This window comes from Lampetra fluviatilis, chromosome 23, assembly GCF_964198595.1.
Source record: "Lampetra fluviatilis chromosome 23, kcLamFluv1.1, whole genome shotgun sequence".
Taxonomy (NCBI): domain Eukaryota; kingdom Metazoa; phylum Chordata; class Hyperoartia; order Petromyzontiformes; family Petromyzontidae; genus Lampetra; species Lampetra fluviatilis.
Genome location: NC_136297.1, coordinates 13,289,201 through 13,305,537, shown reverse-complemented (window position 1 = coordinate 13,305,537; position 16,337 = coordinate 13,289,201). Strand labels below are relative to the sequence as shown.

Below are 16,337 nucleotides of genomic sequence, written 5' to 3'. Positions count from 1 at the left end.
TCCCTCTCTGCTGGCCTGCAGAGGATGACCGGTGCGGCTGCAGTGGTGGCCTACATCAGAGGACCGCACGTCCTGATCTCAGCATCATCATCTCAACCACACGCCCTGATTTTTGTTGTCCGTTCCCTGCATCTTCGATGAGCACGGGCGGCTACGTTCGGCGCGAAAGAAGTTCAACATACAAACTAAAATGGTCCTCAACATCAAATCTAGAATCATTGCAACCATAAACGATAATCAGATCCCAAACCCTTTTTCCAGAATCCTCACTGCAACCACTGTCCCTGTGGAATGTTCTGTGTAGCTGTGATGACTCAAACTCCGATCTCCCTTGAGAGAGCCTCCCTCTCTCCATCGGCTTTTACCTGTTCCTGAAGGGTTATCTGTGTATCCCACGACAGACCTGAATGAATCATGTCCTGTATCGCAACCCCAACAATCACTCCCACCCCAAACCCCCCTCACCCAGGCATCATTACAACTTTCATCTCTGGCCTCAACCCGAGTCCACGCGTTACACCGTAATCTCTAACCCTCATCGTTTTTCTTAACCAGTGGGTGGCCATAAGCCCAAGCACTTAACCCGTCTTACCCCTGAACCCCTAACGCCGACCTGTAACCCTAACCCGCGATGAGAAGACCCCAAGACAAACACGCGCAGCGCTCCTGGTGTTCACGTGCCATTAAGTGGCCAGGCTGGGGCTTTGCGAGCGTGACATTCGTGTAATTGGTGGTTTGGAGTGGCACCTGTTTCACCGCGTGCGTGCGTGCGTGCGGAGGTCTCTAAATGGCCACAGTAATGACTCTTAACAGTTAAACACGCGCAGCCCCGAGGGGAGGCCCTTGCAACTCAACACAGCGGCTCATCCGTTGCCTGCGGAGCTGCACATTTTATTAGGGGACGCGATGTTGATTTGATTTGAAGCCAGGGGATCTCGGTTATTTCATTTTTATTGTATTTCTGGCCGTGTCCCCTAGAGGTTGCCCACTGCCTCCTTCCTTGCACTGGATTCTGGGGGATCGTCTTTTTTTAAACCAGAGCAGAAGAAATCCGTGGAAGTTTCATCCACTTTGCACGCGATGTCATGAATTCAGATGAATTATTCTGAATTGAAGAAGAGACAAAAGTGGCATTTGAACATTTTGCGTCAAAATTACTTCGGCGCTTTTTGGCTCCGTTTTTTCAATTCCATGACAAAGAACGCGTAATAGGATGGGTTTGCGAGTGGATCATTCAGCCCCTGACAGCGGTTATTTAAACACAGCTCCTGAGCATGGAACCAAAGCCCAAAACGTGAAACGGCCAGCCATAAACAACACTACTAAATAGTGTAACGCATTTCTTGAATTGAGCAAGGTCAAGTGAGCTTGGTGAAAACAAGATGTGTGTGTGTGTGTGTGCGTGCACGTATTTGTGTACGTATGTTTCCTCATGTGTGCGTGTGCTAGTGTGCGTGGGGAGTGGTAGTGTTGTGGCTAGTACGCTGCGCTACGAACCCGACGAACCGAGTTCGATTTACGCTCACGGCCAATAGTGGAAATTATGTGAACCGGTCCTGGGCTTCCTTTAGGTCGACTCAGAGGAGTATTTGTGTGGTGTGTAAAACATCGCCACGAGAAAGACAAAGGCGTGGTGCTGGCCACCCATTCCGTCGTGTGCTGTACCGGCCTTCATATGTGCTCACGAACAGCACTTGCCCCAACAGTTTGGTAAGGCTATACTGGGGATCTTTGTATGTGTGTGAATAAGAGTGTGCGCGTCTGGTAGCTGATGTGTTGTGGGTATTCAGGTGCAGGTGTGGCTGTGTTCCGTCCAGGTGTTGTGTAACGAGGTGCGTCGTGCGTGTGTGGGTGCTGCAAGTCGCTGAGGAGGCTTTCTCTGGGTGGCTGGTGGAGGGAAGGGGAGGGGGTGACCTTGGCCTGCGCTCGCGCGCCACGCCACGGGCTGCATTGTTCCACAGACACACGAGGCATTAATCAGCGCCTCGACCGCCGTGCCCCCCCCCCGCATGCCTCGTCCCTGGACCTTGCCCCCCCCCACCACCACTCGAGTCGAACCTCGGAGTGAGCAATCTCGGAGGAGCATCACCACCAGCTTGTTGGGGAGGGGGTAGGGGCGGGGCTCCGTGGTACCCAGCACTGAAGGAGGAGGCGGTTCCCATGGCGACTGCGCACAGTTGCTATGCCGCGAGTGGCGGAGTGATTAGGGGCGGCGATTGTATTGGACGGGAACTGGTTCGGGGTAGACGTGGCGATAGAGCCTGGGGACGGGACCGAGTGGTGTGTGTGTGAACACCTGCAGCAGTGTGCTTGTGTACGTCCATACATCGATGTGCGCGTGTGTGGGGAGCGGTGGCGCAGTGGTTAGCGCGCTGGGAACCTGGCGACCCGAGGTCGATTCTGAACCGGGCCTGAACCCCCACCAGGTCAACTCGGGCTCAAATGAGAACCTGGTGCGGCGTGTAAACATCGCCACTCGGGAGACAAAGACGGCACACAGGGCGTGGTGTGCCGTGCCGGCCTCCATGGGTGCTCGCTATCAGCACAATACAGAGATCTTTGTCTCATGGCGATCAGAGCCTGGGTTGCTTTATCGCTGTCCCGCGGTTTGCTTCAGAATAATAACAATGTTGTCGACTTATAAACGCTGCACCGCCGCCGCACAGCGTTCGCTCGTCACTCTGAAAGAGAGGACGACTCAGAGGCTCAATGAGGAGGATGAGGAACCACAGATACGAGCAGCAGCCAAGCTCTGTGGTCCTCTATATATGAAGCTGTCAACAGCCAAGTAATGGATGTTTAGATGTGGAAGAAAACCAGAGCACCCGGAGAACATCCCCTCGTGCGAGTGGGCGTCATTCTACCCTGTACAGATGGAACGAGTGGAGTCCACACTTTGCCGTGCCGCATTCTCCTGGCAGAGCCAGGCTCTGGTACCTCAACGCCCACAGGGAAGGGAGTTTCGTGACATTCGTGTGGTGATCCACCAACCCTCGCTGATGTTTCCTCCACAGTGCTGGCCGACAGGCCGCATGTGGAGGAACCACCGCCTGGCTAAGATGTTTTCATTCGGTCGCTGCTGCTGCTGTTGCTTGGCCTCGTGGTTAACGCTGCTCGGAGCCACGCGGGATCTCGTGTTTCAAGTTTCATTTGCGTAACAAGGTGGGAGCTCGAGAGACAAGTCTCATTTGCAAGAGTGACCTGAGGGTCACCAACACGACAAAATAAATAACGTGAAAGTGCAGCAACGACGCGATTACAAATCCGAGCAGAGACACCCAAGTAAAAATACATGGGTATTGATCTTGTAGTGTGTGTGTGTAATAGGCGCATCTGGTGTGATCGCTCCATTTCCTCGTGGATGACCTCTCGAATGCCGCGTTTCATTCCCTGGGTGCCGCCCCGTTATTATTCTCGACCATCGCCCTTCCGAGCCATGGCGCTTCCTGCAGGCCCAACCCACACTTCTCGACGCTTTATTTATTTATTTGCGCACTGAACATGACGGACGTCCTCTAATCTCCTCTTTCTGTCTCTCGTTGTGATTCCAAGCGTCCGCCTCTCCTCTCTCCGTGCTTCTTTACAGTTTTTGCTCCACGTGTTCTGCGAATGACCGCGTGCTTCTGACCCATATCGCATAGCGGGCGGTCGTGGTAACCACGCTGATTGCCGCATCTCCCTTCGGGCCTCGGTGCTTGGTACTGTTCAAGACCGGCTCGAGTCTTCCAGGAGCGCTGCCACGCGCCCCGGGCCGCCTCTCGATCCCACAGCTTCCATTGCGGTGCGGCAAGAGGCGGTCCAGAAAAGTAAAACCTTTAAAAAGACAGGGCCCCTACATTTGTAAGAAAAGCATGTACACATTCACCTTTTGGTGTTTAGTTTGTTGTCCTCCCCACGCACCTCCGATGAGCACTGTCGGCGACGTACGGTGCGAAACTAGTTCAGCGCACATGTACACATGTACACAAGCATTAATACAGTGCAGATGTTTAGGGTCTCAAGATGAAGGGGGGCAGGGGCGCGATTGCCCCCTCCGCCTGTGATCCGACACTGCCGCCCCCCTTCAACAGCTGTCCGAGCCACACACAAGCTCGGAAGCTCGGCTGTTGTGCAGCAGTGTCCCTCCGTGCGCGCGCGTTACGGTGCCCGTGCAGCAGGCTGTGTGTGCGTTACGGTGCCCCTCGTCCTCCCCCCCAATTCAGCATCATGGACCCCGCTCGGCAGGCGCCGCCCCCACCTCCGCTCCACTCGCGGAGAGCGCCGCACGCAGCAGCCGCGCGTCCATTCATCCCGCGCGCGCCGCAATCTCGGCTCCATCTCCACGGGGAGCGCCTCGGCTCCATCTCCACGGGGAGCGCCTCGGCTCTATCTCCACGTGGATGGTGCCGTCTTTACGCGTGGGTTCGAGCAAAGGGTCGAGCGAGCATGGCAAATAGCACGGGGTCGACCTTGGTCCCAATTGCTTCTGTGGACGGAATCGCTGTTCCCTCGATTCTTGTTCCATACATCCTTCTATGGACGAGCACACGCCCAGGATAACCGGATTTTGCCATGACACACCTTTATTCACATCATCATAATTTATCTTCTCCGTATCTCACGAGGTCACTCCTCCACAGAACCGTAGTTTATTTTTTCGATATCTCACCAGTTCATTCCTGCGCTTTGCAGCTCTGCGTCGCGCTCCAAACTCAGCTCCATCTCCACGAGATTCGTCCCGTCTCCCCGCGCCTCGAGTGGCCACGGGGAGCCGCTCGCTCTGCGCGCGCTGCCTCCGCGCTGCTGCTGCTGCTGCGCTCCTCGAGTTCACGCGCCGGAGGAGGAGGAGGGGGGGGGCACCCGCGTCTCGGCTGCCCGCGCCGCTCAGGGCCGCGAGGTAAGGAGCGCGGCGTCGCACTCATCACAGCGGGACGATCCGGGGGGGACCCCAGCAACTTGGGACCCTGCGACGGGGACCCGAGCAGGGTTCGGGCGGAGGAACTGGGATTTCGCGCGTTCGTTCGTTAGGAGGAAGACGACGAGGAGGAGGAGGACGAGGAGGGGACCGTGACGACAACCGAGACAAGGGAGGGGGTCACTGAGGGTCAGCGTTTTCAGGACCAGGGTCTCTCCCCACCCCGCCCCCCCACTCGAGGGGGGGTGGGGGTGATCGAGGGTGGGGGAGAGGAGTTCGTGGCGCCATGCGAGGGTCGCGCTGGCTCCTCGTCCGCCTCGTCCCGCTGCTTTTGGGGGTCGCGGCGGCGAGGGGGCCCAGCGCGTGGGAACCCAACGGGGGCGCCGCTTCGGCCACGAGGCCCCCCGGGGCCACGGCGGAGCCGTCGCCGCCGCGTAAGCAGACGCCGGAGCAGTGCCGCGGCTACTACGACGTGATGGGCCAGTTCGACCCCCCGTTCGTGTGCCACATGCCCCCCTACTTCATCTGCTGCGGCTCGTGCGGGTTCCGCTACTGCTGCAAGGAGCCGAGCGCGCGCCTCAACCAGACGCAGTGCGTCAAGAACGAGACCCCGCGCCTCGCCAACGACTCCACGGGGCCCCCAGACGTCGTGGGGCCCTTCGGCCCGACGCGCGACAAGACGCACATGGTGGTGTACTCGGTGTGCGGCATCGTCGCCTTCATGCTGCTGGCGGGCATCTTCACCGATGTCGGCCTCTACAAGCCCGCGGGGGGGCTGCTGCCCGCACAGCCCCCTGGGGAGCCGGGCGGACACTGCAGGTAGGAGACGGGACCACACGGGAGGGGGCCCGGGGGGGCGCTTGGGTGTCTGCGTGGAGGGCTCGGGGCTTCTATGTGTGGGGATTGGGGTTCAAACCAGATTCGAAGCTTTCGTGACTGCAGGAATTACTCTTTGGTTCTTTAGGTAAAGTGACGTAGAAAATAAAATAATATCATAGAATACGACGTTTCGATTGCAACACAGGTGGGGTGCTGGCTGTTGTGTTGGCTGGCTCTCTGTGTTGTTGCATTCCGCTTCTAAGTTTATGTTTGTTTTTTCTCGTTAATTCTTACCTGATGATAGTTGCTTGTGTTGCAATCGAAACGTCGTATTCTATGATATTATTTTATTTTCTACGTCACTTTACCGAAAGAACCAAAGAGCAGTGAGTAGGGGTTATTTATGGCTTTGGAGGACCCGAGGTGGCTCAATTTTGAAATGACCCCGAGTGGCCTCGTGTTTGTGGTTATTGTTGTTGTTTCCTTGGTATGGTAGTTGCGCTTATTATTGTGTATATTGTTGTGATTATGGAGGTTGCGGTTGTCATTGTGGAGATTGCAGTTGTTGTGGTTATTGTGGTTGTTGTTATTCTGTGGTTGAGGATGATGATGATGAATGAAGGCTCCGTGTTCATCTTCGAGACTCCGATGCCAGGAGTAGCATGTTACACTCACTCTCTTCACACGTGCGCGCACACACACACGTGTACACACACACGTGTACACACACACACACACGTGTACACACACACATGTGTACACACACACATACGTGTACACACACACACGTGTACACACAAAGACAACAATCTCCCTTGTAGTGCTTTTAGCCAGCGCCTATGAAGTCTGGCACGGAACACGAGGGGGTGGGTGGCCAGCACCACGCCCGACCGCCTTTGTCTCCACACTAACGATGTTTACACACCGGAGCAGGTCCTCATTTGAGGTCGAGTCGACCTAAGGGACACCCAGGACCAGTTCAGATAACACGATGTAATTTTTTGTTGCTGGGTAGTAAGTGTTATTTCGTAATTGCTTATGCCTAAACAGTATAGAAAATGGCTATTATTCCCCACAAACTTTGCTTTTGTGACCAGGACAGTGATATTTTGCAATGTACCTAATTTACACGCTTTTATTTAACTCACTCGGTCTGTGTTGTTATCGTATCCTCAAATCTTGTAACTCAAATTTAACCCACTTCCCAATGTGGTATCGACTGCAAACTTCGTATACTTACAGTATGTCTTACGGAGGACAATACTATATTCTATCATAAAAATATATTTTTAAACAATCTTTTTACACGCTTTCTATTCACTCACTGTTGTTGTCGTATCATCAAATCTTGTAACTAAATTTTAACCCACTTCCCAATGTGCTATCGACTGCAAACTTGGTATAAATTTCAATTTAAAGCTTTCGTGACTGCAGGGATTCATCTTCTTGGTTCTTTCGGTAAAGTCACGTAGAAGGGAAATAATAAAAATAAAACAATAACATTCTCACGACGTTTCGGCCACAACACAAGCAGCCGTCCTCATGGTGAAGACAGAGCTGTCTGAAAGACAGCGCTCCAATGAACACTGCTAAGCTTGGCAGCGTATTTTAAGCTGGGTGGGAGAAGAGCGCCTTGACAAAGGAGTTTACATAACAGAAGAATGTACCATTGAATAAGCTGCGTTAATGTGAGAAAAAAAGCAGGATGTTTAAGTCGTAGTACCCCAGTAATTACCCTGTAATCGGGTAATTTGTATGGGGTAAGGGTAAAAGGTAGGGTAAAAAGTAGGCTCGTTGCTTTTTACCTTTTACCTTACCTGCTAAAGGGTAAAAGGTAAGGGTAGAGTTATTGTATTGTGGTAAGGTAAAAGGTAGGGTAAAGGTAGGCTCGTTGTTTTTACCTTTTAACTTTTACCTTACCTTGCCGAGGCCTAGTCGGCAACCAAAATAACAAGAAAATAAGCTCCGTTAAAAAACTTCGTTTAACTCACGACCGAGAAGAACGTCAATGGCGCCTGAGACACGCGGCGCCTGCTTCTTGTGCGAGCCGATTCCACAGTGTAGGGACCGCTGGCGTTTTTGACCTACACACAAATACATTTATAAATAATAAGGTGTCCATACAAAATGTAAATTGCTTTAAAGCAGCGACTTAATTGATTAATTGATGCCGATTTTGATACAGGATGCATTGTCACCGGATCTGAGCACGTGGGCAAAATGTGGAATTGATTGGACAACGGGAAGTGGACTAAATGTTGATTACAAGATTTGACCAGACAAACAGAGGAATCGAGTTAAGTAAAACCGTTGCATAAAAACAATCCAATTCGGTAAGAACTCAATATTTCAAGAGCCCCAGTGAATATGAATAACGTCACGAAGCAGTCTTTAAAGAGCTGCATGTGGCTCTGGAGCTGCAGGTTGCCGAGCTCTGATCTGGCCAAACAGCAGCTGCTTGGGCATGCGGTGGCTGGGCTGGCGTGCTCCATTACCCAGCCAACGCAGCCTCGCCTGCCTGAGAAACTCACAGACGGGAATGTGTCCAGAGCTTTCGAGAATACTTGCGCTCCTCATATAATCCAGGCTGGTTAAACTCCGGATGGATCGTAGGCAGGCCAGCCTGAAGTATGTTCCTTTAAAGGGCACCACGTTACGCATGCATAGAGAAGGGAGGGCATAAATGTGCGGACAGGCCAGGCAGCTTCTTTGGCCCAGCGTGTCTGTGTGCGTGCACTGCAGTGCATGCGGACAGCAATCAGCGCGCGCCTATGTTGTAATGCTACCTGGGGAATTGTCCCAATGTCTCAGCCCGTCCCCGTGTGAGGCGCCGGGGCTGCAGGGTGAGTGAGATGTGATGGGGTGAGGGTGAGGCAGGTGAATGTGATGGGGTGAGCGAGGGTGATGTGACGAGGTGAATGGTGAGTGACGGGGGGGGGGGGGTGATCGTCCCCATTGCACTCCCCGATCCGCGCCTCGTCCGCAGCTGGAGGAAAGGAGTCAGCCTGCCCCCCCCCCTCTCCTGCCCCCCCTCTCTCCTGCCCCCCCTTTCTCCTGCCCCCTCTCTCTCCTGCCCCCCCCCTCTCCTGCCCCCCCTTTCTCCTGCCCCCCCTTTCTCCTGCCCCCTCTCTCTCCTGCCCCCCCCTCTCTCTCTCTCCTGCCCCCTCACTCTCTCCCCTCTCTCTCTCCCCTGCTCCCCACTATTTCCCCTGCCCCCTCGCCCAGGCTGCTGGACGTGTCTGCACGCCAAGAGAGTGGACTGGCGCTGCCCACGGACAGCGGCTCCACCCCGGGGTTCCCCTCCATGCTGCCCACCCGGGCCTCCTCCATGGAGGCCGGGTTCATGCACGGAGCGAGGCCCAGCCTGGGTACACTCACCACGCTCACTCACCATACTCACCACGTACGCCACGCACCATGCTCACCACGCCACGGACACTCACCATGCACACATTCACCATGCACGTGACTAATTCCCCATGACTGATTTGCAACGTACCTCGTGGCTGATTCCCATGATTGATACGCTATATTCCTCGTGACTCATTCGCCCTGTTCCCCGTGACTGACTGTTCGTGTTCCTTGTGACCGATTCACTGTATTTATCGTGACCGATTCACCGTGTTCCCCGTGACTGATTCACTGTGTTTTCTCCGTCCTCTCTTCATTCCTAGATCAGCCCCATGTCAAGACTATCTTTCATTCACAGCCGCACCTGGCCTCAGAAGCCCCGCCCACCTACGAGGCAGCCAATCAGGCAGAGGGAGGCCGACATCCCTCCCTTCCAAAACGAATTGGTGAGGATGCCCTTCCCAAAGATTTGGGTCCACGTGCCCATGTCTCACTTTGCTGGCCCGGCACTCCGTCCCCAACGCGCAGGGAAGCAACACGGAGCTGGGTTTGAGTGGATGGCAGCACGGCGGTGAGGACAAGACGGTTGGGGAGCGCGGGTGTCGGGATGTTTGCTCGACGGGAGGATTGGTGGGTCTCTGAAGCTGGAATCAGGTGACAGAATGGGGGGGTCAGCAGAGCGGTGGAGAGATGTCTGGTGGGGCTGAAGGAGATTTTGGATCTAGGAGGTGGCCTAGGGAGGGAGTCACAAAGTGATGGGTGCGATGGTGGCGAGAACGATGGACTTGGTGTTTGAAGTGATGTTGGAGAGTGGCTATGGGAGTGAGCGGGAGATAAGATCGGTGGGGAGATCCATCGAATTCTGGACAGAATTTGAGATGGAACTCGCTGGATGAAATACACGGATGTAGACATCACCCAAAATGGTTTGTGGAGGGGAGGAATTACCTCGTGTCGAGATTTTATTTGGACGTGACAGAGTGGTAGAGATGCTCAAATGTGAAATTTTGGAAATTGATTCTTGAATATAAATCCACTTCACAGCAATTTTCGTCGGTTTCAACGTGGGGATGGATGATGAATCCACCAATGCTGACTGGGGTCCATCTGGGTGTCTCTCATTAGCGGCCTCGCCCCCCTCACCCTGCCCCCGTGTCCGTGCTATTGCAGAGAAGTCCGGGCTCCTGGATCACGTGGGGAAGATTCACTTCTCCTCTGACGCGGGGCCGCCAACCTCCCTGCCCCTGCGCTCTGCCAGCCCCGTCAGAGCGAGCACGTCGCGCCAGGCGAGCGAGGCGAGCGGCAAGGGGGGCGGCCGCGGGGACGAGGACGAGCTGGCAGGGGCCAAGAGCCGCATGACCAAGATGCACTCGCACCCCGGCGCGTGGGCGAGCCCCGCCAGGGAGCGCTCCCTCCCCCGCGGCGAGGGGGACTCCGTGTCGCGCTCAGGCTCCCAGGCGCTGCACCAGCAGCAGCACCCCCACCACCCACACGACCACGAGCCGCCGCAGCACCAGCAGAGCCAACACCAGAGCCAGCACGAGCATCACCAGCCACAGCACCATCAGCAGCAGCAGCACCACCACCACACCCTCCAGCACCACCACACGCGGGGGCAGCAGCAGCAGCAGGGTCCTGGGGGCCCCGGGGTGCGGGGGCAGCTGTCCCAGCAGGACACCTGGCCTGGGCCCCTGCGCTACCACAGTACCCTCGACAGGATCCCGACAAGCGGCAGCGGGAGAGGCCGACATCACCAGCGCCAGCAGAGCACGCTCAGACCCTCGCAGACGACGCTCAGCAAGACCGAGGTGACGGTGTGAATGGCGCAGACCTCGTCGGAGGTCCTGCATCACAAGACTGCCGTGGAAGGCGAATGCAAGTTGCCCCACGGTCCTGCCGATGGGCCCCTGCAGTCTCCCACCGTGGCGTGTGCTGTGCGGGTTCGCGTGCGAGCGGCGCGTGCAACGGTGCTGCTGGTGGCCCCACCGCCCCGGCCCCATGTCCCTGCGGGCGAGGGTGTGCGGCCTCACAGTGACCCTGGCTGCCCTGGTCGCTCCCCGCAGAGTCCCGCGCGGAGCAGAGGTTGTGGATTGCCATGGAGCGCGGCGTGTGTCCCCGGGTTGTGTGTCGTGATTCGTACACAGTTTACATGTTCGCGGTCGTGGTTCGGATGAGCGGGGTGTGCGCGGCGACGTGTGTTGCGCATCCTTCGCGACCTTGTTCATCTTTGTCGAGGGAACGGTAGGCGGAACGAGACACCTGGGGGCCACCGTGGCAACCCCGGGCCGAACCCACGAGGCCGGTCCGCGGGCCGCACCGTCGGTCGTGGACGCGCGCTGCGTTGTGCAGAATGCATCTCTGGGCCCCGCAAGGGCTGCACGTGCCCAACTAGCCCAGGCCACAATCACAGCCAGCACTGGATTTGAATCACACGCGTCGTCTTTGGTGGCAAAGAAGAAAAGTTGATGTTACCGTGACTTTCTCCGAGATCGTCATCGTTTTATATCCATCGCTCGCGCTCGCGTGCGTCCAATTCAACCGCTTGTCCTTTTTGGACAATGGTGAGAAGGAGCTTCTAGCGGAGGCCGCTCTCCCTAGACGTAATGAATCGTGGCACTTGATGGGGACGCTGCAATAACATTAGCAATAACGACTCGGACGTGGAGTCCAGGTGTCCGCAGCAGCCACTCGTCGATGTTAGCGGCCGAGTGTGCCAGTGGGTTTATACTCTGTGGGTTTTCCGACTATTTTAGGATTTTCCTCACATTTCTTGCCTTTTCCATAATTCGCTGGATTTTCCTTTGGGGTTTTCATTAGTCTGAGTTTCCTACGGCTTCTCCGTCAGTGTATTAGTTTTCAATGAGATATGTCGGTATTTGGTTCCAGAGGTTTTTCTATGATTTGAAGCTATCCATTTATTTACCGGTCTGGGGATCCAATCCCGGCACTTTCTGTTCCTGTACCACATGGAAATCCTCGAGTCTCGGCCCTAACTGGGCCATCTGCCCCCACAACAAACCACCGTGTCGTGCATCTTAAACTTCAAATCAAGAGGAGGCCGTGCTGAGTGAACTTCACGAGCAGGCTGGAGCAAACCAAGGTGTAGGCCGCAGCCTGGGCAGTGGGCCCTCCAAACCCAACGTGACCAGTAGCGCTCCCCTCTCCTGCCAAAGTCTCCTGCATGGAGGAGTCGGTGCAACTCTCGCCCCCATCGTTGGGCTCGTTCTCACAGTGTCAGTTCTCCTCCTTCGCCCGTCCCCGCTTGCCGTAGGCAGGCGCCCCCTCGGCAGCGCTGATACAAGGGCTGCTTGTGCACGTGCGGTGGCTGGGGGCCGCCGCACGCGCCATACTCTGGTTTAATATTCGGCCCCCCAGGTGTTGCAGATACTATTTGTCGATCAACACGATACGTGCCGCCCCAAGCCTCCCAATTTACCCGCGTCCACGCAGTGGGGGCCTGGGCCGTGTGGGCCCCTGTGTCGGTGGTAAGCACATCTGCATTCCCCACCACTACAACCCAATAGTTCTTGACGTTGTAATGTTAATATTAATAACTCTCGTCTACAATTCGAAATGTGCATGAGCCCTGTGATTGTGTAATCATACATACATACGTAAGCTTTTTATGGAACGCACTCGTAATGTGTACACGACTTCAGTGGATATTTTGTAAGACCGTGTGATGTCTACGCTTCCATATATTTATAATTACAGTCATACACTAGTGAAATTACATGGAAAATGTTGTTGTTTTTGTCCATTCCAAGCTAATACTACTCGCTAAAAACATTCCAGCCGTGCGTCTGTGTGAACAGCAGGCCCGGCGAGGCAAGCGGACCCTGGGCCCGACACGGCCGTGGGGAACGCTGCCAATTTGTCGCTGACCGATTCGCCTCGACTGCAGGGTCTAGGGGTGGCGTAATTGCCATAATTAGGGTTACAGAAACAATTTCTGGCGAGCCGGAAATGAAGAGGACAGAGGTGCGAGCGGTGTCGAGGCAAACATGACGCGCTTCCCGGGCAGCGCAGCGAGACGGTGTGCAATGTAATCTCTGGTGTTTTGGTGACTCCACGGGCTGCATTCTTCCACGGACACACGAGGCATTAATACTAATTCAAATTCACAACGCGCATTACATCCTAGGATCCCAATGTGCACTGCGTGGAAAGCAGGAAAGAAAAAGAACCAGGGCAACGACCAAACTAAAGAGGGAAGACCACTTTAAAGAGATGGGTTTTCAAAGCAGACTTAAATATATCTACCGACTTTTGATTTCCTGATTTCAAGTGGCAAAGCATTCCATAGCTTGGGTACCACGCTAACAAAAGCCCGATCACCAAAAAGAGCACAACCTCGACCTGGGAGTGCTGAGCAGTTGTAGAACAGGAGATCTTAAGGACCTTGATGGAATATATAAATGTATTAGTTCCGGCAAGTAATGCAGGGTGAGCCCTTTTAAAGCCTTACAGGTTAATAGCAGTATCTTAAAATTCACTCGAATTTTGACTGATAGCCAATGAAAGCATAAGAGGACTGGTGTAATGTACTCACGTTAATGGTGTACGTGGTGTAAGCAATCTAGCAGCTGCATTCTGAACAAGCTGGAGTCTGCTCAGTGCTTTGCTCGGTATCCCAACCAGTGAGGCGTTGCAGTAGTCGAGTCGGGATAACACAAAAGCATGGACCAGGTTCTCCAAGTCAGCAGGTGACAGGAAGTGATGCATTCTGGTAATATTTATTAGGTGGAAAAAGGATACTTTAACCATCTTAGATATATGTACCTCAAAGTAGAATGACTGGTCAAACTGAACACCGATGTTTCTGACCTTCCGTGTGGGACTGACATCGTGACCATCAACAAATGAGGCGAACCAATTTTAGAAAGATCCAGAGGGGAGCTGATGAATATGGCTTGTCGGCATTTAGTCGCAAAAGTGTTGGCATAACCATGAATTCACATCTGCTGGTGATGCAGATAGCGCAGAAGCTGCTGTTGCATAGTCTGTTCCTAACCGGATATACATTTGAGTATCGTCTGCATAGCAATGGTAGGATTAACCAAGATGTTGGAGCAGAATACTCAATTGTGCCATGTGGATGCTAAAAAGTGATGGGCCAAGCTCAGATCCTTGCGGAACACCATAGAGAAAGGATCTAATTGGCGACTTGAAGCCATCCCTTGTAACCAAGTATCTACGATTATTGAAGTAAGAGTGGAACCACAGCAAAGCTATGCCAGAAATCCCCATTGAATCTTCCAGTCGCTCAAGGAGAACCCTGTGATCAATGGAATCAAATGCCGCACTTAGATCTAGCAGAATGAGGAGGCTGACACAGCCTTTATATGCTGAAAAAAGTAAATCAATGCCCACCCTTACCAGAACAGTTTCGGTGCTTTCCGCAGGTCTGAACCCCGATTGAAAGTGGTCAAATTGATCGTTTGAGGCCAGCAGATGCTGATGTAAAAGAGTGACCATAGCTCGTTCCAGAATGTTAGACATACGTAAGGTTGGATATTGGGCGAAATTTTTCTGGAAATTTGGGATCAAGACTCGGATTTTTTAAAAGTGGGGCGACCGAAGCCATCTTAAAATTGTCAGGAACGGTGCTGGTTTTGAGGGACCTGTTGAGAAGGCTGAAGGAAAATGGCCTCAGAATAGCGGAATGGTCCCGTAACAGCTTTGAAGGGAAGGGATCCAGTGGACAGTTGGTAGGTCGAGAGACGGCAAATAGAGAGATGAGTTTCTCAATTGTGCCCTCGAACTGAGCTGGAGGCAATTAGGAAAGAGAGAGAACAGAGAGAAGAGGCATTAATTTGGACCGAACAGAAAGCAGCGGAGGAGTGGGAGATTACATTTGTTTCCTTATTCAAACGTTTACTGACACAGGTAAATAAGGCCCGAGGATTGTTATCACTATTTGCAATGCAACCAGCAATGTCGGAGAATTTAGCCAAGACACTGTTGTTATGGTAAGTATAAAGTTCTTTAAATATTTGATGATGAATAGTGAGGCCGGACTTTCTCCAAGCACGTTCTGCTTTACGGTAGTTTTTTGCGATCTCAATTTTGCAGTGTACCATGGCGAAGGACGATGGGAAGATATAAAACGGGTTCAGAGGGGAGCCAAATGATCCAGGATCTCTGACAGAACAGAGTTATATATTTGAGCAGATTCTTCAACGGGAAGTTCGCACTCATCAGCTAGTGGAGAACTCGATAGGGCATCTGTGAGGGAGGCCGGGGTGATCGATGTTATTTTGCAAACTGAAATTCGATGTTTAATAGAAGGACCAGGAAGGGACAAGGATATATCAAAGAGTGGTCTGAGATTCCTGGATCCATGACAGTTCTGAGAGTGAAAGCCCAAGAGAACAAACCAAATCTAAAGTATGTCCACCAGATTGCGTTACCTGTTTGACATGCTGGATGAAACCAAAAGAATCAAGGGAGGCCAAAAAATCCCTCACATGGGGTTTGGATGGTGTATCAACATGAATATTGAAGTCACCAATTATGTTCAAAACGAGCACACACCACCGAGACGAACCCAGAGAACTCTGCAAGGAATGTGGAAATTCACCTTGGAGGGTGATTGAACAATATTAGCAATACCGGCTGGGTACAAGTTGGCCTCCAAGGTAATGCGAGGTGTTCAAATGACTGGAACGTTGGCAATGGGACAGATTTTACAACTGCTGAGTTTTCATGAAATAAAGCGAGGCCACCCCACGACCTGATGGCCGTGGATTCTCACAAGAGAAGCCAGCGCCTCGACCGCCGTTCCCCCCATTGCCTCGTCCCTGGACCTTGCCCCCCCCCCCACCACCACTCGGAGTGAGCAATCTCGGAGGAGCATCACCACCAGCTTGTTGGGGAGGGGGTAGGGGCGAGGCTCCGTGGTACCCAGCACTGAAGGAGGAGGCGGTTCCCATGGCGACTGCGCACAGTTGCTATGCCGCGAGTGGCGGAGTGATTAGGGGCGGCGATTGTATTGGACGGGAACTGGTTCGGGGTAGACGTGGCGATAGAGCCTGGGGACGGGACCGAGTGGTGTGTGTGTGAACACCTGCAGCAGTGTGCTTGTGTACGTCCATACACACCGCGATGTGCGCGTGTGTGGGGAGCGGTGGTGCAGTGGTTAGCGCTGCTGCTCTACGAACCCGGCGACTCGAGGTTGATAAACTGCCAACATCGGTGACAAATATCTGAACTGGGCCTGAACCCCCACCAGGTCAACTCGGGCTCAAATGAGAACCTGGTGCGGCGTGTA

At 53.8% G+C, this 16,337-nt stretch overlaps 1 protein-coding gene across 1 annotated transcript; it reads left to right on the top strand.

The window, feature by feature from the left end:
• Positions 1–4,638: 4,638 nt before the first annotated feature.
• On the top strand, positions 4,639–13,171 carry LOC144940834 (protein shisa-9-like). Its single transcript, XM_078867294.1, has 4 exons — positions 4,639–5,713; positions 8,939–9,081; positions 9,388–9,510; positions 10,235–13,171. Exons 1-4 carry the CDS (start codon positions 5,181–5,183, stop codon positions 10,882–10,884), a joined length of 1,449 nt encoding a protein of 482 aa, XP_078723420.1. The 5' UTR covers positions 4,639–5,180; the 3' UTR covers positions 10,885–13,171.
• Positions 13,172–16,337: the final 3,166 nt, after the last annotated feature.

Bases quoted from the DNA above. Each gene is read 5' to 3' on its own strand.
- LOC144940834 (XM_078867294.1), top strand. From the start codon at position 5,181: ATGCGAGGGTCGCGCTGGCTCCTCGTCCGCCTCGTCCCGCTGCTTTTG. The intron at 5,714-8,938 runs GTAGGAGACGGG...CCCCTCGCCCAG, and splicing joins GAGCCGGGCGGACACTGCAG to GCTGCTGGACGTGTCTGCAC. The intron at 9,511-10,234 runs GTGAGGATGCCC...GTGCTATTGCAG, and splicing joins CTCCCTTCCAAAACGAATTG to AGAAGTCCGGGCTCCTGGAT.